Source organism: Cetorhinus maximus, chromosome 19, assembly GCF_964194155.1.
Source record: "Cetorhinus maximus chromosome 19, sCetMax3.hap1.1, whole genome shotgun sequence".
NCBI classification, from domain to species: Eukaryota; Metazoa; Chordata; class Chondrichthyes; order Lamniformes; family Cetorhinidae; genus Cetorhinus; species Cetorhinus maximus.
This window is the reverse complement of record NC_135897.1, coordinates 33,952,232-33,970,329: the sequence shown is the minus strand read 5'-3', so window position 1 is coordinate 33,970,329 and position 18,098 is coordinate 33,952,232. Positions and strand designations below refer to the sequence as shown.

The 18,098-nt window shown below is 40.8% G+C and overlaps 1 protein-coding gene across 3 annotated transcripts in view; it reads left to right on the top strand.

Annotated features, from left to right (window-relative positions):
• Positions 1 to 18,098, top strand: part of LOC144693735 (solute carrier family 25 member 36) — a 66,583-nt gene that overhangs the window by 26,377 nt on the left and 22,108 nt on the right. For 2 of the 3 annotated variants that reach the window (XM_078563685.1, XM_078563683.1), the window contains 2 exons: positions 11,663 to 11,740; positions 17,035 to 17,135. In XM_078563685.1, the coding sequence (XP_078419811.1) occupies positions 11,663 to 11,740; positions 17,035 to 17,135 (179 nt within the window). The remainder of the gene's footprint in view (positions 1 to 11,662; positions 11,741 to 17,034; positions 17,136 to 18,098) is intronic. The other variant, XM_078563684.1, reaches the window with a different exon arrangement.

Sequence of the window (18,098 nt, the reverse complement as noted above, 5' to 3'; positions counted from 1 at the left end):
CAGCACAGAGCTGGCCTCAGAACATCTCTCCCATACAAACAACTACCACTCATCTCAACGTTTCTCCTTAAAAATCCTTTTTCCCTATCTTGGACTACATTGGCCTAAGCACCTCTTTGAATTCAACTTTTCAAAAATATAAAAATCTTTCATGTCTGCCTATTGCCTCCACTTTCAGGTCAAATAAAATTTCATAATCTTCTCTTGTTTACAGATGAAACCTTTGTAAGTTGTAAAAGTCCCTTGTCACTTCTAAACTACCCATTGAAATTTAACAGCTGAAAAGACAAATTCCTACCTATCACCTAATGCAAATTTTAAAACCCAACCTATTTACTCATACATTCAACTTCACCATAGCGCCACATTACAAATGCATGCATCTAGGCACCTTTTACTTTTCATCTCTCAGTTCCCACAGATAAGCTGTTTTTACCGACCTACCTTCTTCTCTCCCCGCCCCCCCCCGTTTAATTAATCATGGACACACATACAGCTGCCTTTACAGAATACCACCATATTACCAAAATATTGAAAAAGATAACATCCATCTTCACACCTCCCTTATGCAATACTTTCACGTAGTCATCTTACTGTTCATGTTCTTCCTTATTGTTGTGAAAATCTAATTCATAACTTTTAGAATATAACTTTTCATTTTAGGATTATAGCATATAGGCTGGAGGCTAAAGTGTCAACTGTAAGATAATTGGAAACACTTGCCATAAAGATAATATCCAGGGTGGAGCTTTGGTTAGAAGATTCTTCTGTTTAATTTGTGTGTTTGCTGACAGGAGCAAGTAGTTCAGTTTCAGAACAGGCCAGATAGGCAGTTGCAGTTTTGGTCTAGCCAGAGTTGGGAGAGCTAAAGACAATAAATGTTAGTCAGTTTGGCCTGCACTTCAAGCACAGAAAATACTAATTTCATTGTTCACTGCATGGAATGTGGGCAGAACTCTATCTCAGTTTGGATTTTGTGAGGAGGAAAAGCATTGGATGATTTGCTCTAGCTGGCAGCTAGTGGAAGAAATCTACAGTGGCCTTCACAAAGCTTTGTAGCAGAAAGCAGTTAGCAGAGTTAGTTTGGACAGTGGGAAGGTAGTTGGGTACCTTCTGCCAACCTGACCCACCTGTTTGAGGTAGGTAGAGAGAATATTTTCTACCAACATCTCTTAAGCTTCATTGTTCCGGCTTTAGTTGGTGCTATCTGTCTTTCCTTTTCAGGATTTAAAAAAAAACTGGTAAATATTCTGTTCCAAAAATAGCATTGTTATTCTTGCACTCAGTTGCCAGCCACTTTGTTTTTATATAAGTGGAAGTACACCAGAGACCATAATTACATGGCTTATCATTGGATTTTGAGATGGTCCTCACATGTAGCTTTTAAGGCCTCAATCATTTTTCTGGCATTTACGCTTCCACTGGCCTTTCATTGTGTCTGCTGTTTTAATTTTATGTTGTCCCTTACCTGTTTTATGGCTTTTTGAAAAAAATAGTTGTTTTGCCCCTTAACAATATCAACTGGTTCAGTAATACGCTAAATTACTTTTGAATGCCTGCTACTGATCTTCTGTTTTACCCGTTAATAAATTTGCCTAGATTATTGTAGACAATCTCTGTCTCATCCTGTTGAAGTCAACCAGACTAAATCAGGATTCTTGGCTATTTTGTGTTTTCCTTTTTAAACGCAACATATTATGATTGCTATTAGATACGTGTTCAAACACTTTTTTAGGCTGTTAACCATATCTGGTTCGTTGTTCAATCGAATGGCCTGCCCTTAAGTTGGCTCTAGCACTGCAATGTATTACTCTGCATTAAATTTAATCTGCCGTGTGTCTACTTATTTTACCAGTTGGTCCCACCACGCTCTCTCCCCCCTACCCCCCACAACAAAGTCTATCCCTATCTTCATTGTTTACTACATATCTTAACTCACAGTGGGTTTCAATTTACAATATTCATCTATGTTCCTTGCACTTGCACATAGCTTCTTTCATTCCGATCATTGATTAAAAACAGTGAAGAACAGTAGGCCCAGTAGCAATCCCTGGGACAGACTTTGGCAGTCAATAACTGTTCAGCTAAACTGCTAATGTTAAGGGAAAGAGTTTTTTTTAATCATTCATGGGATGTGGGCTTTGCTGTCTGGGCCAACATTTATTGCCCATCCCTAGTTGCCCTTGAGAAGGTGGTGGTGAGCTGCCTTCTTGAACCGCTGCAGTCTGGTGTGGGTACACCCACAGTGCTGTTCGGAAAGGAGTTCCAGGATTTTGACCCAGCGACAGTGATGGAACGGTGATATATTTCCAAGCCAGGATGGTGGGTGACTTGGAGGGGAACTTCCAGGTGGTGGTGCTCCCATCTAACTACTGCCCTTGTCCTTATAGATGGTAGTAGCCGTGGGCTTGGAAGGTGTCCTATAGACAACACGCACACACACACATGCTATGGAGATGTATTCAGTTCAGCTTTCATAACCTAAGAGGTGCAAGCATATTGTAGAAAAGTTTTGATAATTTGGACTCACTAGCTTAGCACATGCTTGCAGCTGGCTCATCCCTTGATTTCTGTGATGGATTCAGTTAATATTAACCAAAAGATTAAGTGCAAAGTAGTAAAAAAGGCAAATTCTGCAAGTCTGGTTTTATAGAAGTGATAATTTGTCAAATCAAAAATGGTCACTTACCCACTTGGTTAGGAGAAGGACCGAAAACATATTAAAATGCAACTACTGTATTTATAGCTGTTAGTTCTATATCACACTGATATTCCTTTTGGAATATTGTTTAAACTATACTAGCCTGGATTTCGCAGGCAACAGCAAAGGAAGGGTGCTCGGTGTTCATCTTGCTGACCAGCTCCACAAAGTTTTGAGCAGCTTTAAGAGTGTAGACTTCCTGTCATTGGCATCTGTTACAAGGGACCTGTGGCATCTTTTGAGCAGGGCAAAAAAAAGAGCCTCTTCAACCAATCGAGTTGAACAATTCCCAATGAGACACGCAGAGTCCAAACTAGCAAGTGTAGAGCAGGAAATATAAATTAGATGTAAATGGTGTACAAGAAGTGCAATAAAGATTGGAATACACAGACGGGATTAAGGGGAGAGAGATAAGAGACAGACAGAAAAAGTGAAAATGAAGTTATCTTTTAAGTTGCCAATGCATTTTCTTCTGAAGGAATAGTGGAATTTTATGGCCCTGTTGCGGCAGGGGCGGGGCCAGAAAATGCAGCTAGCCGTTCAAAAGCCCATTGACTTCGGCAGGACTGTAATATTCCACCCAAAGGACTCCACACATCTAAAATTAGTTTTTCAGGGTCTGATAGGTTGTTCAGCTGTGACTATCACTTATCACACTGTTTAAAACGTCACTTACTCCTGAATGCACCAGCCCTATCTCCTTCAGTTGTTTTTATTGTGGAACCTGTGAGCAAGTTCGGGCCATTACTGTCATTTCAATACTCAATACTGAGCCAGTCAGCGAGGATGTTCTGCTGTGGAGCTTTGGCTTATCTCTGACGACAACATCTAGACTCCTGTGTTGACTGCGGGTGTGCAGACACCAAAGATTCTGTCCAATTTGCTCATAATACAGTTGAGCCTCACGCTTTTTATTACAGCAGTATCCAGGCCAGTTGCTGTACTTCTGGGGGAAACTTGAGAGACAATATAACTTTTTTTTTGTTATGCATTATTCACAAGATCTGAAAAGGGCCTTGTATGTATACTATTTATTTCAAATGATTAAATACTCTTGATTAAAAGATTGCACTCTTAAATGTAATTGGCTGTTCCCTAGGTTGTATCTGATCAAAGGCTGTGATTTTGCAATGGTTATTTATTGCCTATTTTCTTGCAATTTGCCAGCCATTTTCCTGAAGATGATTTTTAAAAATCCTTTCATGGGATATGAGCATGTCTAGCTAAGCCAATATTTATTGGCCATCTCTAATTGCCCTTGAGAAGGTGTTGCCTTCTGAACCACTGCAGTCCATGTGGTGTAGGTACACCCACATCCAGGGTTTTGACCCAGTGACAGTGAAGTCAGGATAGTATGTGGCTTGGAGGGGAACTTGCAGGTAGAGGTGTTCCCATGCATCTGCTGCCCTTGTTTTTCTAGGTGGTAGAGGTCATAGGCCTGGAAAGTGCTGTTGAAGGAGCCTTGGTGAGTTGCTGCAATGCATCTTGTAGATGGACACACTGCTGCCACTGAGCATCAGTGCTGGGGAGAGTGGGTGTTGAAGGTGGGTGGATGGCGTGGCAGGCAAGTGGGCTACTTTGTCTTGGATGGTGTCAAGCTTCTTGAGTGTTGTTGGAGCTGTACTCATCCAGGCAAATGGAAGGTATTCCATCACACTCCTGACTTGTGCCTTGTAGATGGTGGGCAGGCTTTGGGGACTCAGGAGGTGAGTTACTTGCCGCAGGATTCCTGGCCCCTGACCTGCTCATGTAGTCATAGTATTTAAATGGCTGGTCCAGTTCAGTTTCTGGTCAATGGTAACCCCCAGGATGCTGATAGTGGAGAATTCAGTGATGCTAGTGCCACTGGATGTCAGGGGGAGATGGTTAAGTGTTCTCTTGTTGAAGATGGTCATTGCCTGGCACATGTGTGACACGAATGTTACTTGTCACTTATCAGCCCAAGCCTGAATGTTGCCTAGGTCTAACTGCATGTGGGCACGGGCTGCTTCGATATCTGAGGAATCACGAATGATGCTGAATATTATTCAATCATCAGCAAACATCCCTACTTCTGACCTTATGTTGGAGGGAAGGTCATTGATGAAGCAACTGAAGATAGTTGGGCTTAGGACACTACCCTGAGGAACTCCTGCAGTGATGTGCTGGAACGGAGATGATTGACGTCCAACAACCGCAACCATCATCCCTTGCACTACCTGATTCCAGTTTTGCTAGGGCTCCTTGATGCCACACTCAAATGCTGCCTTGACATCATGGGCAGTCACTTTCACCTCACCTCAGGAGTTCAGCTCTTTTGTTCATGTTTGGACGAAGGCTGTAATGAGGTCAGGAGCTGAGTGGCCCTGGTGGAACCCGAACTGAGGGTCAGTAACCAGGCTATTGCTGAGTAAGTGTCACTTGCTAGCACTGTCGGCGACGCCTTCCATCACTTTGCTGATGATCGACAGTAGACTGATGGGGCAGTAATTGGCCCAGCTGGACTTGTCTTGGTTTTTGTGGACAGGACATACCTGGACAGTTTTCCAGATCGCTGGGTGATGCCATTGTTGTAGCTGCACTGGAACAGCTTGGCTAAGGGCACAGCTAGTTCTGGAGCACAAGCCTTCAAGCGAGAATGTTCTCAGAATCTTTACAGTGAAGAAGGAGGCCATTTGGCCCATCGAGTCTGCACTGGCTCTCTGAAAGAGTATTCTGCCTAGTTCCACTCCCCTGCCTTAACCCCATAATCTTGCACATTCTTTCTTTTCAGGTAGCAATTCAATTCCCTTTGGAATGCCTCAATTGAACCTGCCTCAGCCACACTCTCAGGAAGTTCGTTCCAGACTCCAACCTCCTTCTGAGGGGAAAATGTTTTCCTTGCATCACTTTTACTCCTTTTGCCAATTATTTTGAATCTGTGCCTTCTAGTTCTTGATGTTCTCTTGAGTGGGAATAGTTTCTCACTATTTACCCTGCCATACCCCTCAGGATCTTGAATATCTCTATCAAGTCTCCTCTCAGCCATCTTTACTCCAAGGAAAACAGCCCCGATCTCCCCAATCTATCCTCATGGCTACAGTTCTTTACCCCTAGAATCATTCTTGTGAATCTCCTCTGTACTCTCTCCAATTCCTTCACATCATTCCTCAAGTATGGTGCCCAAAACTGGATGCAGTACTACAGATGAGGCCTAACTAGTGTCTTATACAAGTTCAACATGACCTCCTCACTCTTGTACTCAATGCGCCTATTAATAAAGTCTAAGATACTATATAAACTGCTCTCTCAACATGCCCTGCCGTCTTCAGTGACTTGCGTACATATACACCGAGGTCTCCCTGTCCCTGCGCCTCCTTTAGAGTTTCTCCCTTTATTTTATACTGTCTCCCCATATTCTTCCTGCCAAAATGTTGTCAGAATCCATTGCCGTTGCAGTATTTGCATTCATGTTTTGTTTCAAAGGCATAACTAGTTTTCTAGCACCTTGTCCAGTAGCCAGTCTTCATATCTGCTGCTAGAAAATGTTTGTCAGTGGCTATTCAAGTGTGGGAGGGATAACAGCCAAATTCAGTGCTGTCCTTGCCCAACCTCCGTATGCACTCAGGAGTTACCAGGTGAGGGACAGAAGTGGAATTCAGTTTGCTTGGCTAAGTATTGCATTTCTTTCAGATTTCTAAACAATTGGCTGAAAATTACATAATCAACATCTACACCTATGACAAAAGCAACTACTGCAGATGCTAGAAATCTGAAATAAAAAGAAAATGCTGGAAATACTCAGACAGCATCGGGAGAGAGAAGCAAAGTTAACATTTCAAGTCAGTGACCTTTCACCAGAACTGGAGAAAGTTAGTTAGACATGGAACTTGCTTTAAGCAAGTACAAAGCCTGGGAAAGCTGGGGAAGGGGGTGAAAGAACAAAAGGAGAGGTCTATAATGGGTGGGAGGCAGGAGTCATTAAATGTCAAAAGTCATGATGATGCAAGGCAAAGGCAGATCGTATTGGGACAAGTAAAGAACACAAGATGGGTGTTGTGGAGCTGTAGATGGTATAGCAGAATCATCACCATCAACTGCTGTCCAAAAAGATGGAACAGTCATTATGATCTAAAATGATTGAACTCTAAGTCCAGAAGGTGCAAAATGCCAAATTGAAAGATGAGGTACTGCTGTTGAGCTTTTGAGTTTCCTTTTAACAGTGAAGGGGGTCAAGGGTAGACATCACTGTGGGAGTGGGGCAGAGAATAAAAATGGCAAATGCCCAGAAGCCCAGGTTCATACTTGTGAACAGAGGTCTTTCACAGTGATAGCCCAATCTTCTTTTAGTCTCCCCAAACTGCAAAGTTATATCCCCTTGTCACAATTGTTGCATTGTTACAAAGTATAGTTGTCTTCTCTGGCTCATCTGTAATGGTATAACTAAATATTTCCCCGAGTGCACTGTTTCTCAATTAAACACCATCACTTGGTCACCCTCTGCTTTGAAACCACTTCAGTTTTAGAATCTGAAATTCAGCTTTTGTGCATGATGCACCATTTCACAGAAATTAACTTCTGGCTAGTCCCTTTTTCTCACTTGCTCTCTCTTTCTCAGCAGTCCACATTTTCATTACATTTCTTGAAATAGGTAAATATGTAATGAAACATAATTGTGTGTTTTTCCTTTGACACTTTGCTGCATAAGTACATTATGGCCTATAGAGGAATTCTATCCTTTCCAAGATTAAATTGGTAATTTACTAGTTGGATACTGGACCTTGTACCAAGTTTCCTGAAGTGTTATGAAGTTAGATGCAGTAGTAACTTGCATTTCAATTAAAAACCTGCAAGTGGAATTTCGTTGAGCATTGTGAGATTCATTTTAACATCATTGCCCGCCTGACCCAATTGGTGCCATTTTGGAGTGGACTCTCCCCACCCCCTGACCTCCGAGTTGCAGCTTCTTTCCCTCTCCCCAGTCCAACTTCTTTCCCCTCCCTGATCCACCTCACCGAACCTCCTGCTCCCTGCCTCACTCTCTTGCCACTTCTTCTCCTGGACTTGTGTACACGTTCAAGATCCAGATCCAATCCGAAGCTCACAGTGAGAGTTTAGGAGAAGGAAGTGGCGAGCGGAGCATTTTAAAAAAAAAAAAATCATGGATTTTAGCAGCCCCAGCTCGGGACTTGCACTTCGACAATGTCGAAGCTCCGGCTTTGGATCGGATCTGGATCTTGAATGGGAACGCAAGCCCAGGAGAGAGAAGCGGAGAGTGAGTGAGTCAAGGAGGTTCGGTCAGAAGGTGGGTTGGGGAGGAGGAAAAAGGCTGCAGCTCAGGGTTGGGGAGTGGGGAGAGGCCACAACTTTGAGGGTTGGGGAGGGGCGGACCTGCAGCAACCAGGAGGTTTGGGAAGCAGGATTGGTGACGAGCAGGAGGTACTGTAAGTAGAAAGTTACATTTTTATATTTGTAAACTTATTTTAAAAGTTATTTCATTTACCAATTTAGGAATTTAGCGATGTAAAATATTGCACTTTAGAGAGTATAATATTTTAATGTTTTTTTTTCTGATAAGGAAGATCCTACAGAACCTAACTGCAGTTTTAATATTGAATCCTATGGGAACCAATGTTTCACTTAAAGTTGTAATTTTCAGGAATTCAACCACAGCTTTAAGTGAGGACTAACTGTACTGTAAAACTTTCCAGTGTGTTTATTGATTTATTAATTGGTTCTAAACTATAATTCTCTGAAATTTTCTTTCTTAAAAAGGGCTTGAGTGGATTATGGTGTTGATCCTTTCAAGAATGCATTGCATTTAGACATCCATATCCCACTACATATTTTTTTTGGATCTATTTCAAACTCAGAGTTGTCAAAATGGGTCATTGAATTTGACCAGTGAGTACTGTACCACAGGATCTTGAGTTTGTGCTTGGTCTGAGCTGGCTGATCTTTGCAGGATTAGCAATAGGAATTAGTTAGGGAAGGGAATATCAGTACGATTTCTGCACTTGATAGCCATCCAATAATCTTTGGATGTGGTCATTTAGGTGAGGACAATTTGGGCACACCTGTAATCTCCATAGGCAGTTTGCTAACACTCGCTTTATAGGCCTATATGTGAATAATAACTATATTGGTGAGGAACTAGATGGCAAGTAACAGCTGTGTAATTGTGCTGTATGGGAGTCATGCCTTCAGGAGAAGAACAAGTACAGTCGAGTTTAAAATCTTTAATTGACTTCCTGCTGCAAGCCAATAACAACGTTTCATGATTTCCAGTGGGGGGTGTGGGGATGGAGTAAACAGGCACGTAGTTCTGAAACCAAAGTGCATTGAAAATTGTTCAGCCTCAAGTCTGTAGATAATTAACAATGAAAGATTAAAAAGTTAACCAGTTTGGTCCTTCACTCCACCCTCGGACAGATTTTGTGGATATTGAGAATCTCTAATCTCAACAGACATCACGTTAATTCTTCTATAAAATGCTGAAACACTGACCGCTAATATTTGCCTACTTTGTCTGTTTATGCCTAGTCTTATTTTTGCAGCTATGGGAGATATTCAAATTACTGTTAAGTGTTTATTTAATTAAGTATCTATAGATTGCTCTTTAATGCCTATTTTCCCAATTTAACTGCATTAAAATGGACGTGGGTTATATGATGCAGTTTACTGTGGGCAACTGAGGTCATGTATTTTGGTGAAAACCAAGGAATGTGAATATACACCTAATGGGAATATACTGAAGGGTGTCGAGACCTAGGGGGTCTGAAGACAAAATTTCCTAAGAGTGGAAGTGCAGGCATATAACATAGAAAAATATCAGCAGCATTCTGTGTTTTGTAAATAGGATGGTGTACAAGAATGAAGAAGTAGTTGGTTTGTACAGAACATTGATTAGGTCATGGGTAGAGTACTGTGCCATTTTCAGCACCTCGCTATAAAAAGTGGCATTAAAGGTTGTCAGCGAAGAATCATCAGGATGCCAGGGTTGGAAAGCTGCTGTTAAGAGGATATACTTCAGATAATGAGATTATTCCTACTGAAAGGGAGAAGGCTAGGTGAGAGGTTTTTAAAAAAATGTATGGAGTTTTGATAGTGAATAGGGAAAGAATATTTCCTTTGGTTGGTAAATTAGTAATGAGTTTTTTAATTTTAAAAATGGATCACAAAAGACAGGTTAGGAGTTACGTCTCTATGCAGAAGTTTTCTTTATTCACTCATGATATGTGGGCATCACTGGCTAGGGCAGCATTTATTGCCCATCCCTAATTGCCCTTGAGAAGGTGGTGGTGAGCTGCCTTCTTGAACCGCTGCAGTCCATGTGGTATAGGTAAACCCACAGTGCTGTTAGGGCAGGAGTTCCAGGATTTTGATCCAGCAACAGTGAAGGAACAGTGATATATTTCCAAGTCAGGATAGTGTGTGGCTTTGGAGGGGAACTTCCAGGTTGGTGGTGTTCCCATGCATTAGCTTCCCTTGTCTTTCTAGGTGGTAATGGTCATGGGTTTGGAAGGTGCTGTCTAAAGAGCCTTGATGAATTTCTGCAGTGCATTTTGTATATGGTACACACTGCTGCCACTGTGCATCAGTGGTGGAGGGAATGAATGTTTGTGGATGGGTTGCCAATCAAGCAGACTGCTTTGTCTTGGGTAGTGTTGAGCTTCTTGTATGTTGTTGGAGCTGCACTCATCCAGGCAAGTGGAGAGCGTTCTCTCACACTCCTGACTTGTGCCTTGTAGATGGTGGGCAGGCTTTGGGGACTCGGGAGGTGAGTTACTTGCTGCAGAATTCCTAGCCTCTGACCTGCTCTTGTAGTTACAGTATTTATATGGCTAGTCCAGTTCAGTTTCTGGTCAATGGTAACCCCCAGGATGTTGGTAGTGGGGGATTCAGTGCTGGTAATGCCATTGAACATCAAGGGGCGATGGTTAGGTTCTGTCTTGTTGGAGATGGTCATTGCCTGGCACTTGTGTGACACGAATGTTGCCTGCCACTTGTCAGCCCAAGCCTGGATATTGTCCAGGTCTTGCTGCATTTGGACATGGACTGCTTCAGTATCTGGGGAGACACAAATTGTGCTGAACTGTGCAATCATCAGCAAACATCCCCACATCTGCCCTTATGATGGAAGGAAGGCCATTGATGAAACAGCTGAAGGTGGTTAGGCCTAGGATACTACCCTGAGGAATTCCTGCAGTGGTATCCTGAGATGATTGACCTCCAACAACTGCAACCATCTTCCTTTGTGCTAGGTAAGACTCCAACCAGTGGAGAGATTCCCCCGATTCCCATTGACTCCAGTTTTGCAAGGGCTCCTTGACGCCACAGTTGGTCAAATGCTGCCTTGATGTCAAGGGTACTCACTCTCACCTCACCTCTGGAGTTCAGCTCTTTTGTCCATTTTTGAACCAAGGCTGTAATGAAGCCAGGTGCTGAGTGACCTGGGCAGAACCCATACTAAGCATCAGTGAGCAGGTTATTGCTAAACAAGTGCCGTTTGATAGCACTGTTGTTGACCCCCTTCCATCACTTTACTGATGATGGAGAGTAGACTGATGGGGCGGTAATTGGCCAGGTTGGATTTGTCCTGTTTTTTGTTAGAGCTTGAGATAATTTGTCAAATAGTGGCTGAGACAGGAAACATTGTATCGTTTTAAGAGATAAAATGAATAAATATTTTAAGCAAAGAAAGATGCAGGGCTTTGGGGATAAAGCAAGCCAGGCTAATCGGTCTTGAATTGCTGTGACAAAAAGCCATTGCAGAAGGGATCATTCCAATTGCCTCCTTATATATTGTAAACTTTCATGGTTCAAAGTTTAGTTTGGACTGGACCAAATTTAGAATTACTAGCCATCATGTTGTTCCAACTAAGCAATGACCTGGTTTCTGAGCTGCGCAGCATTTTTTAAAAAAAAGTATATTGCGTACTAAATTCAAATGTACCCATTTTTTCTGACTATAATTTTCCATTTTTAAATTTTTCTTCCCAGGATGATTCTGGAAAAGGAAGGTCCCCGTTCTCTCTTCAGAGGATTGGGACCTAATCTTGTAGGCGTTGCACCCTCTAGGTAAGCAGTCAAACGAAAACTTACATTATTTGCTATAAACTTTATCTGGGAATGGTGTACCCAGCCTTGGCATTTGTACATTACTCATTCAGGTGGTTATGTTAACTTGTTGGCTAAAGTGAATATAGTTTTTCTGACTCTTAGTTTGGAAAGCGATTGTACATTTTTAAATTTGCTTTTGAAGTTTTGTGTTTAGAGTAGTTTGCATTTTGTAGAGAATAACTACAAAATGATAGCTCAGTAACAAGTATAGAGTTACCTAAATAGTTCAGACCAATCCTATAAATTAGGATTCTTACATGAAATGAAAATATGGTATGTAAATGATGTGTTCAAGTTCAGTTTTTCTTTAACAGTTTCTTTGAGTGGGGTTAGTGGAAGAATCCTACTTGAGTCTCTTTCCTGCTAATATTTTGTATATGTCAGTCTGGTCATAACTTGGGGCTGGGGGGTGAAAAAGGAGAATGAGAATTTAGGAAAAAAACTAATAGTGAAGAGCCTGATGTGACAAGAAGATTAGAGAAAGAAGAGAACAAGTTGAAGAAACAAGGAAGACCTTCAATTAAATGTTGAACTTGTATGGTTTTCTCCCGATTTTGTGCTGTATGACACAAATAATGGTGGCACTATTGCCTATTCTAATGCAGTTGGTTAGTGTAATAAAATGCCATAGTCATTACAGTGCAGAAAGAGGTCATTTGGCCCACCAAATCCATGATGGGTCTGTAGAGCAATCCATTCTTGGTTAAACATAACCTTCCTGCTTTTATACTCGATGCCTCTATGAAGCTCAAGATCCCACACGCTTTACTAATTACTCTCTCAATGTGTCCTGCCATCTTCAAACATCCATGCACATAAACCCCCTGCACGGTCTTAACTGTGCCATTAAGTCTATATTGCCTCTCCCTATCTCTTGTGTCAAAATGCATCACCTCACATTTCTCTGTATTAAATTCCATTTGCCACTTGCCTGCCCATTTTGCCAACCTGTGTCCTGTTGCAGTCGATTGGTATCATCCTCGTTTGTTACATCCACATGTTTGGTATTAATGGCAGATTTTGAAATTTTACATGGATAAAAGCAGTAGCCCTAGCAGGGAACCCTGGGGAACACCATCCATCAGTCTGAAAAATGACCATTTGCCACAACTCGCTACTTTCTGTCCTTAAGCCAATTTTTTATCCAAGCTGACATTGACCCTCCTATTCCATGAAACTCTTATTAACCAGCCTTTTATGTAATACTTCATCGAATGCTTTCTTAAAATCCATCTAGACAATATATATTGTATTCCCTTCATCAAACTTCTCCATTACATCAGCAAAAAAATTCAATTAGATTAATCTAGCATGATCTGCCTTTTATAAATCCATGCTGGCTTGCCTTAATTAAGTCAAACCCCACTCAAGTGCCTGTTGATTTTTTTTTCTCTCTAATTATCGCTTCTAAAACTTTACCATCACTGATGTACCTGAAGTCACTAGAAATGTCCTTGCACTCTTTCTTGAATGAGGGAATGACATTGGCCACTTCCCAATCATCTGGCACCTCCCCTGTATCTGGGAAGATTAGAAGATTATGGCAAACCATTTCAACATTTCCATCCCCACTCCCCTCCCTGAGATGCAATCCATTCAGACCAGGCAGCTTATCCACTTTAAGTCGAGCCAGTCTTTCCAGTACATCCTGCCTATTAATTTTCACACCCTGCATTGCCTCTCCCATTTCCACTTCAAATGTAAATATGTAATGATTTTCTTTTTTCTTTGCACTAAAGGATATTCATAGATTACCATACTTAAATATATCAATGTTATTTTGTTAATTAGTGTCTCATCTTCCACCTATGAGTAATCTGATTTTCAAATCACTCAAAATGACTAAGTAAAACTATACTGAACCATTTGCTAGTTTCATTGGTATACACCAGACAATTTCTTAGAAAGTTAAATTTCTAATTTAATTTTCAAAAATTTTCAAAATGTGCCTGTGTGCCTAAGAAAATTAGCTCAACTTTAAGTTTCTAATCAAGGGGGTGCAGAGGAGATTCACTAGGATGTTCCCTGGGATGAAACATTTAAGTTATGAAGAGATGTTTGATAGACTTGGGTTGTTTTCATTGGAGCGGAGAAGACTGAGGGGCGACCTGATCGTGGTGTACAAGATTATGACGGGCATGGACAGGGTGGATAGGGAGCAGCTGTTCCCCTTAGTTGAAGGGTCAGTCACAAGGAGGCATAAGTTCAAGGTGAGGGGCAGGAGGTTTAGGGGGGATGTGAGGAAAAACTTTTTTACCCAGAGGGTGGTGACGGTCTGGAATGCACTGCCTGGGAGGGTGGTGGAGGCGGGTTGCCTCATATCCTTTTAAAAAGTACCTAGATGAGCACTTGGCACGTCATAACATTCAAGGCTATGTGCCAAGTGCTGGTAAATGGGATTAGCTAGGTAGGTCAGGTGTTTCTCATGTGTCAGTGCAGACTCGAAGGGCCTCTTCTGCACTGAGAGATTCTGTGAATGGGGGCAATTAGCAGAAACTTATCTCGATCTGAAGATACGACCAGTTCTGGAGGCTGGACTGCCTTCAGGCAAAATGAATTTTAAACCAGCGTTACAGATCACTGGAACTCTATCTATATAGTTTGCTGGTTTGTCTTATTCCTTGTGCTGATAAAAATAGCAGGAACTCTATCCTATTTGTTATATAACTGACTACGAAAACAGAGTTAACACGGTGTGGGTTCCTTTTTGACATGGTGTAAATGAAGGATGTAATTTAAGAGAGAAATTACCTCCATTAATTTATGAAATAGATTTAGGGATACCTATTTCCTTTATATCCACTTTACATTACAGACTTCGAAAAGTAGTTGATTAGCTTTATTTCCATGCTATTCAACTGAGAAATGTCAGATGGAGCACTTAAACCTGTTGTAAAATTAATACAAATGCGCTTAATGGTGTGTTTTTTTTCAAAATGATGTTCATAAAACCTTACAATTGCACAGGTAAGCATATGGCTTGTTGAATTTGCCTTTTGTGACTAAAAGCAATATTGAAAGGGCTAATTAAATTGTCCTGAGTATGGCCTATCTGTTCAACAAGAGCATTAGTAAATACGGACTGAAATGTCGTAAATTACTCTCAATAGTAATTTATTAACGCAAATGCAAATATGGAACATCTGTTAGCATTCAAAGTGCCACCTTTCTAAAGCTTGATAGATGTAATCTACTTACTGTTCTGAATGGGAATTTTTATGAAGTAATACATTTTGCTAATGATGATTTTAGGAAAACAAAATTGCTGTGACCTTCTGTGTTCTGTGGTGGTTGGGTTTAAGAATAAAGACAGTGTGAAACCATTTATGCACAATAGCTAACTGAAGGCTTTTTATTGCCACTTAACAAAAGCTTTAACATGTTACTAGGAGGATTTTTTTTCTGCCACATTCTGGAAATGTGAGCTCAAAGGAAATAACCAACTTGGTTGGAATCTAAAATACATCAGTTCTGACTTTGATTCTGAAGAACTGAGTGGGTAAATGTATCATATTACAGAGCTATATTGAACCAACAAGCTCCTCGGCTTGGTATCTGGCCACTCAGCTGCTTTTGGCTCAGATGGTCAAACTCTACATTTTGGATCTCTGCCCCTAGGTTTAAAAGAAGATTTGCTGAAGATATTGAATTGACCTTTGAGAACTCTGGAAGTATACCACATTTTGGACCCTTCACTCACTTTTCCAGAACCACTTCATCCAATTCGGGGTCGCGGGGAGTTGGAGCCTATCCCGACAGTCAATGGGTACTAGGTGGGGTACACCCAGGACAGGACGCCAGTCCATCACAAGGCACAGACTCTCACTCACCCAGACAGACAAACACACTGGGGGACAACTTACCGTAACCAATCCACCTAACCAGCACACCTTTGGACATTGGGAGGAAACCGGAGCACCCAGAGGAAACCCACACAGACACTGGGAGAATGTGCAAACTCCACACAGCCAGACACCAAACACCCAAGGTCAGGATTGAACCCGGGTCGCTAGAGCTGTGAGGCAGCAGCGCTAACCACTGCACCACTATGCTGTCCCTGATTATTCCAAGTAAAATCCAAAATTCAGCAGATATTTTGCAAAGTGTCCACACACAAAATATTAACTTGCCTGTTCTCTCCGCAGTTACTGATTGACCTCAGTGATTCCAGCATTTTCTGTTTTTAATATTGATCTTTATCATCGCCATTATTGAAAAGCTGTCTTCCAAAGCTGCGGTCTTAGTCTGGCTAGTCTTGAGAGAGTAGCACATCTACCTACAAGGGCTAGGAGCTTGGAGAATGTCTTAGAAAATCAAAGGCTAAAAATGTATCCAATGTTAAGTGGAAATTACTCTCCTTTTTGGAGGGAGAAAGTTACAAGTTATTACTGTTGGTAATAATGGTAGGATTCCTTATAAGCTGTCAGATAAATTGTACGTGTTCCCTGTTGGATCTGTAAATCCCAGTTCTTTTTTAGCATTTTTTAAATCTGTGCTAGGATGGTGCTGGTGACACAAATGTGGCCTTAATATTCCCTAGGCTAGGGAAGGAAAATATAACCATGCTTCTATCCTATACAATTGTCTTGTGAAGTTTATAGACATCAGATGAGAATAGGATTGAGCTTGGCACGCATCAATGAAACATGACTGTTGAGATACTAGAAGGCTGCAAAAGCTGAGAAGAGGAAAAAATTGAATAAGAATCAGATGATAGGACTTTTGGTGCAGGATCTTTATCATGACCCATTCTGTAGCACTGGCAAAAGATGCTATTGTCTACTCGCATATCCTTGTTAGATGCTGTACGGTCAAATGCAGCCAGTGTTCCTTCTAAGCTGCACAACAACCCTCAAGTTCTGTGCAGGTCGGTCACAAGCTGGCCCTTTGAATTACCACACACGTGCGACAGGCAAAAAAGTTTAAAAGGGATGTGTAGTTAAATTGCCTGCATATTCAAAAATAACTTGAACATTGAACGCAACATCATATCAAATAAGCTGTTCCCCCATACATTCACTTCTTGTGAATTTAAGATGATTGTATGCATTTTTGCATCTTTTCGTCTAGTTTTTGTTTATGGGAAATGAAAATTCTGAATGAGAATAAGATGCACATACCTTTTCCAAAAAGGTAATGCCATGTAGAAAAATGGCAGAGGTTTTTTTACCATAGTTGTATTTAAATCATTAGTACACTAGATTTACGGTATAACTTTTCACTGGCGTAATCTTACACACTCTCTCTTGTAGAGCGATTTACTTTGCTGCTTACTCCAGTTCTAAGGAAAAGTTGAATGCTGTCCTGGAACCAGATTCCAGCCAGGTGCATATGGTCTCAGCTGGAGTGGCAGGTAAGAGTAAAGTGTTCTGCTGCTTTCCTAATGTTTTAAGGAATATACTTAACAGTATTTATAGGGAATAGACTTGAATTACTTTAAAATCAATTTATAAATTTCCAAGTTTGTAAAATTTAGGGGAATTTTAAACCTGAATGACTCAAAAATGTTGTCTATGCAGCTTTTGCCTGTATATAAAGTCTCTTGGCAGTTATGATCATCGTTTTATTTCAGCATTTTCTTTGAAATTGGAGACTGATGTCTACATGGATATGCATGGGAAATTTATGGGGCAGTTTTTAGTATTTTAGTTTTGTAACCCACTTCGTAAAACGCTTTCCTAATATAGAGATCATTGTGCGATTGAAACATAATGCGAAAAATCAGCTTCCATGAAAATGTTTTGTCTGCAGAATGTTATTAATTATCTCATACTAGAGAATGAAAGACTAGCTGCTTAAAACACAACTTCCAATTTGGTTTTGGGGACAATTGAACTTTTTAGAAGCTGTTTCATAGATTTGCATTGGCTGTCAATTATTCAAACTACACACTTAATACATGTATTTTAGCAGGTTGCAAAGTGGGAAATTGACTACTTCAATAGACAAGATTTAAACATCCTTATCTATTTAAATTAATAGCCCCTGTTACATATAATCTTAGCCAATCTCCCTTCCTCCCACCCCCCAACCCCTTGCAGTTTTCAGTGAGATATACTTAGAAAAAATGTTATCGCCATAATCCATTCAACAATTAAATTATCCAACAGAGCTACTTCTATTAGTATGTTCAGAAAAATGCATAGTATGAGGAATCCAAGTCCCATGATTATTAAATTTAAGTTCAAAGTTACTATTAAAAGCCTGAGCACTCAGAGTGGATATGAAATGACATTTTGGTTCATAAAGATCAGTGTTTTCACTAAACTAAAATAATTATACAGAAACACCTTTCTTCATAGGCAGATAAGATTTT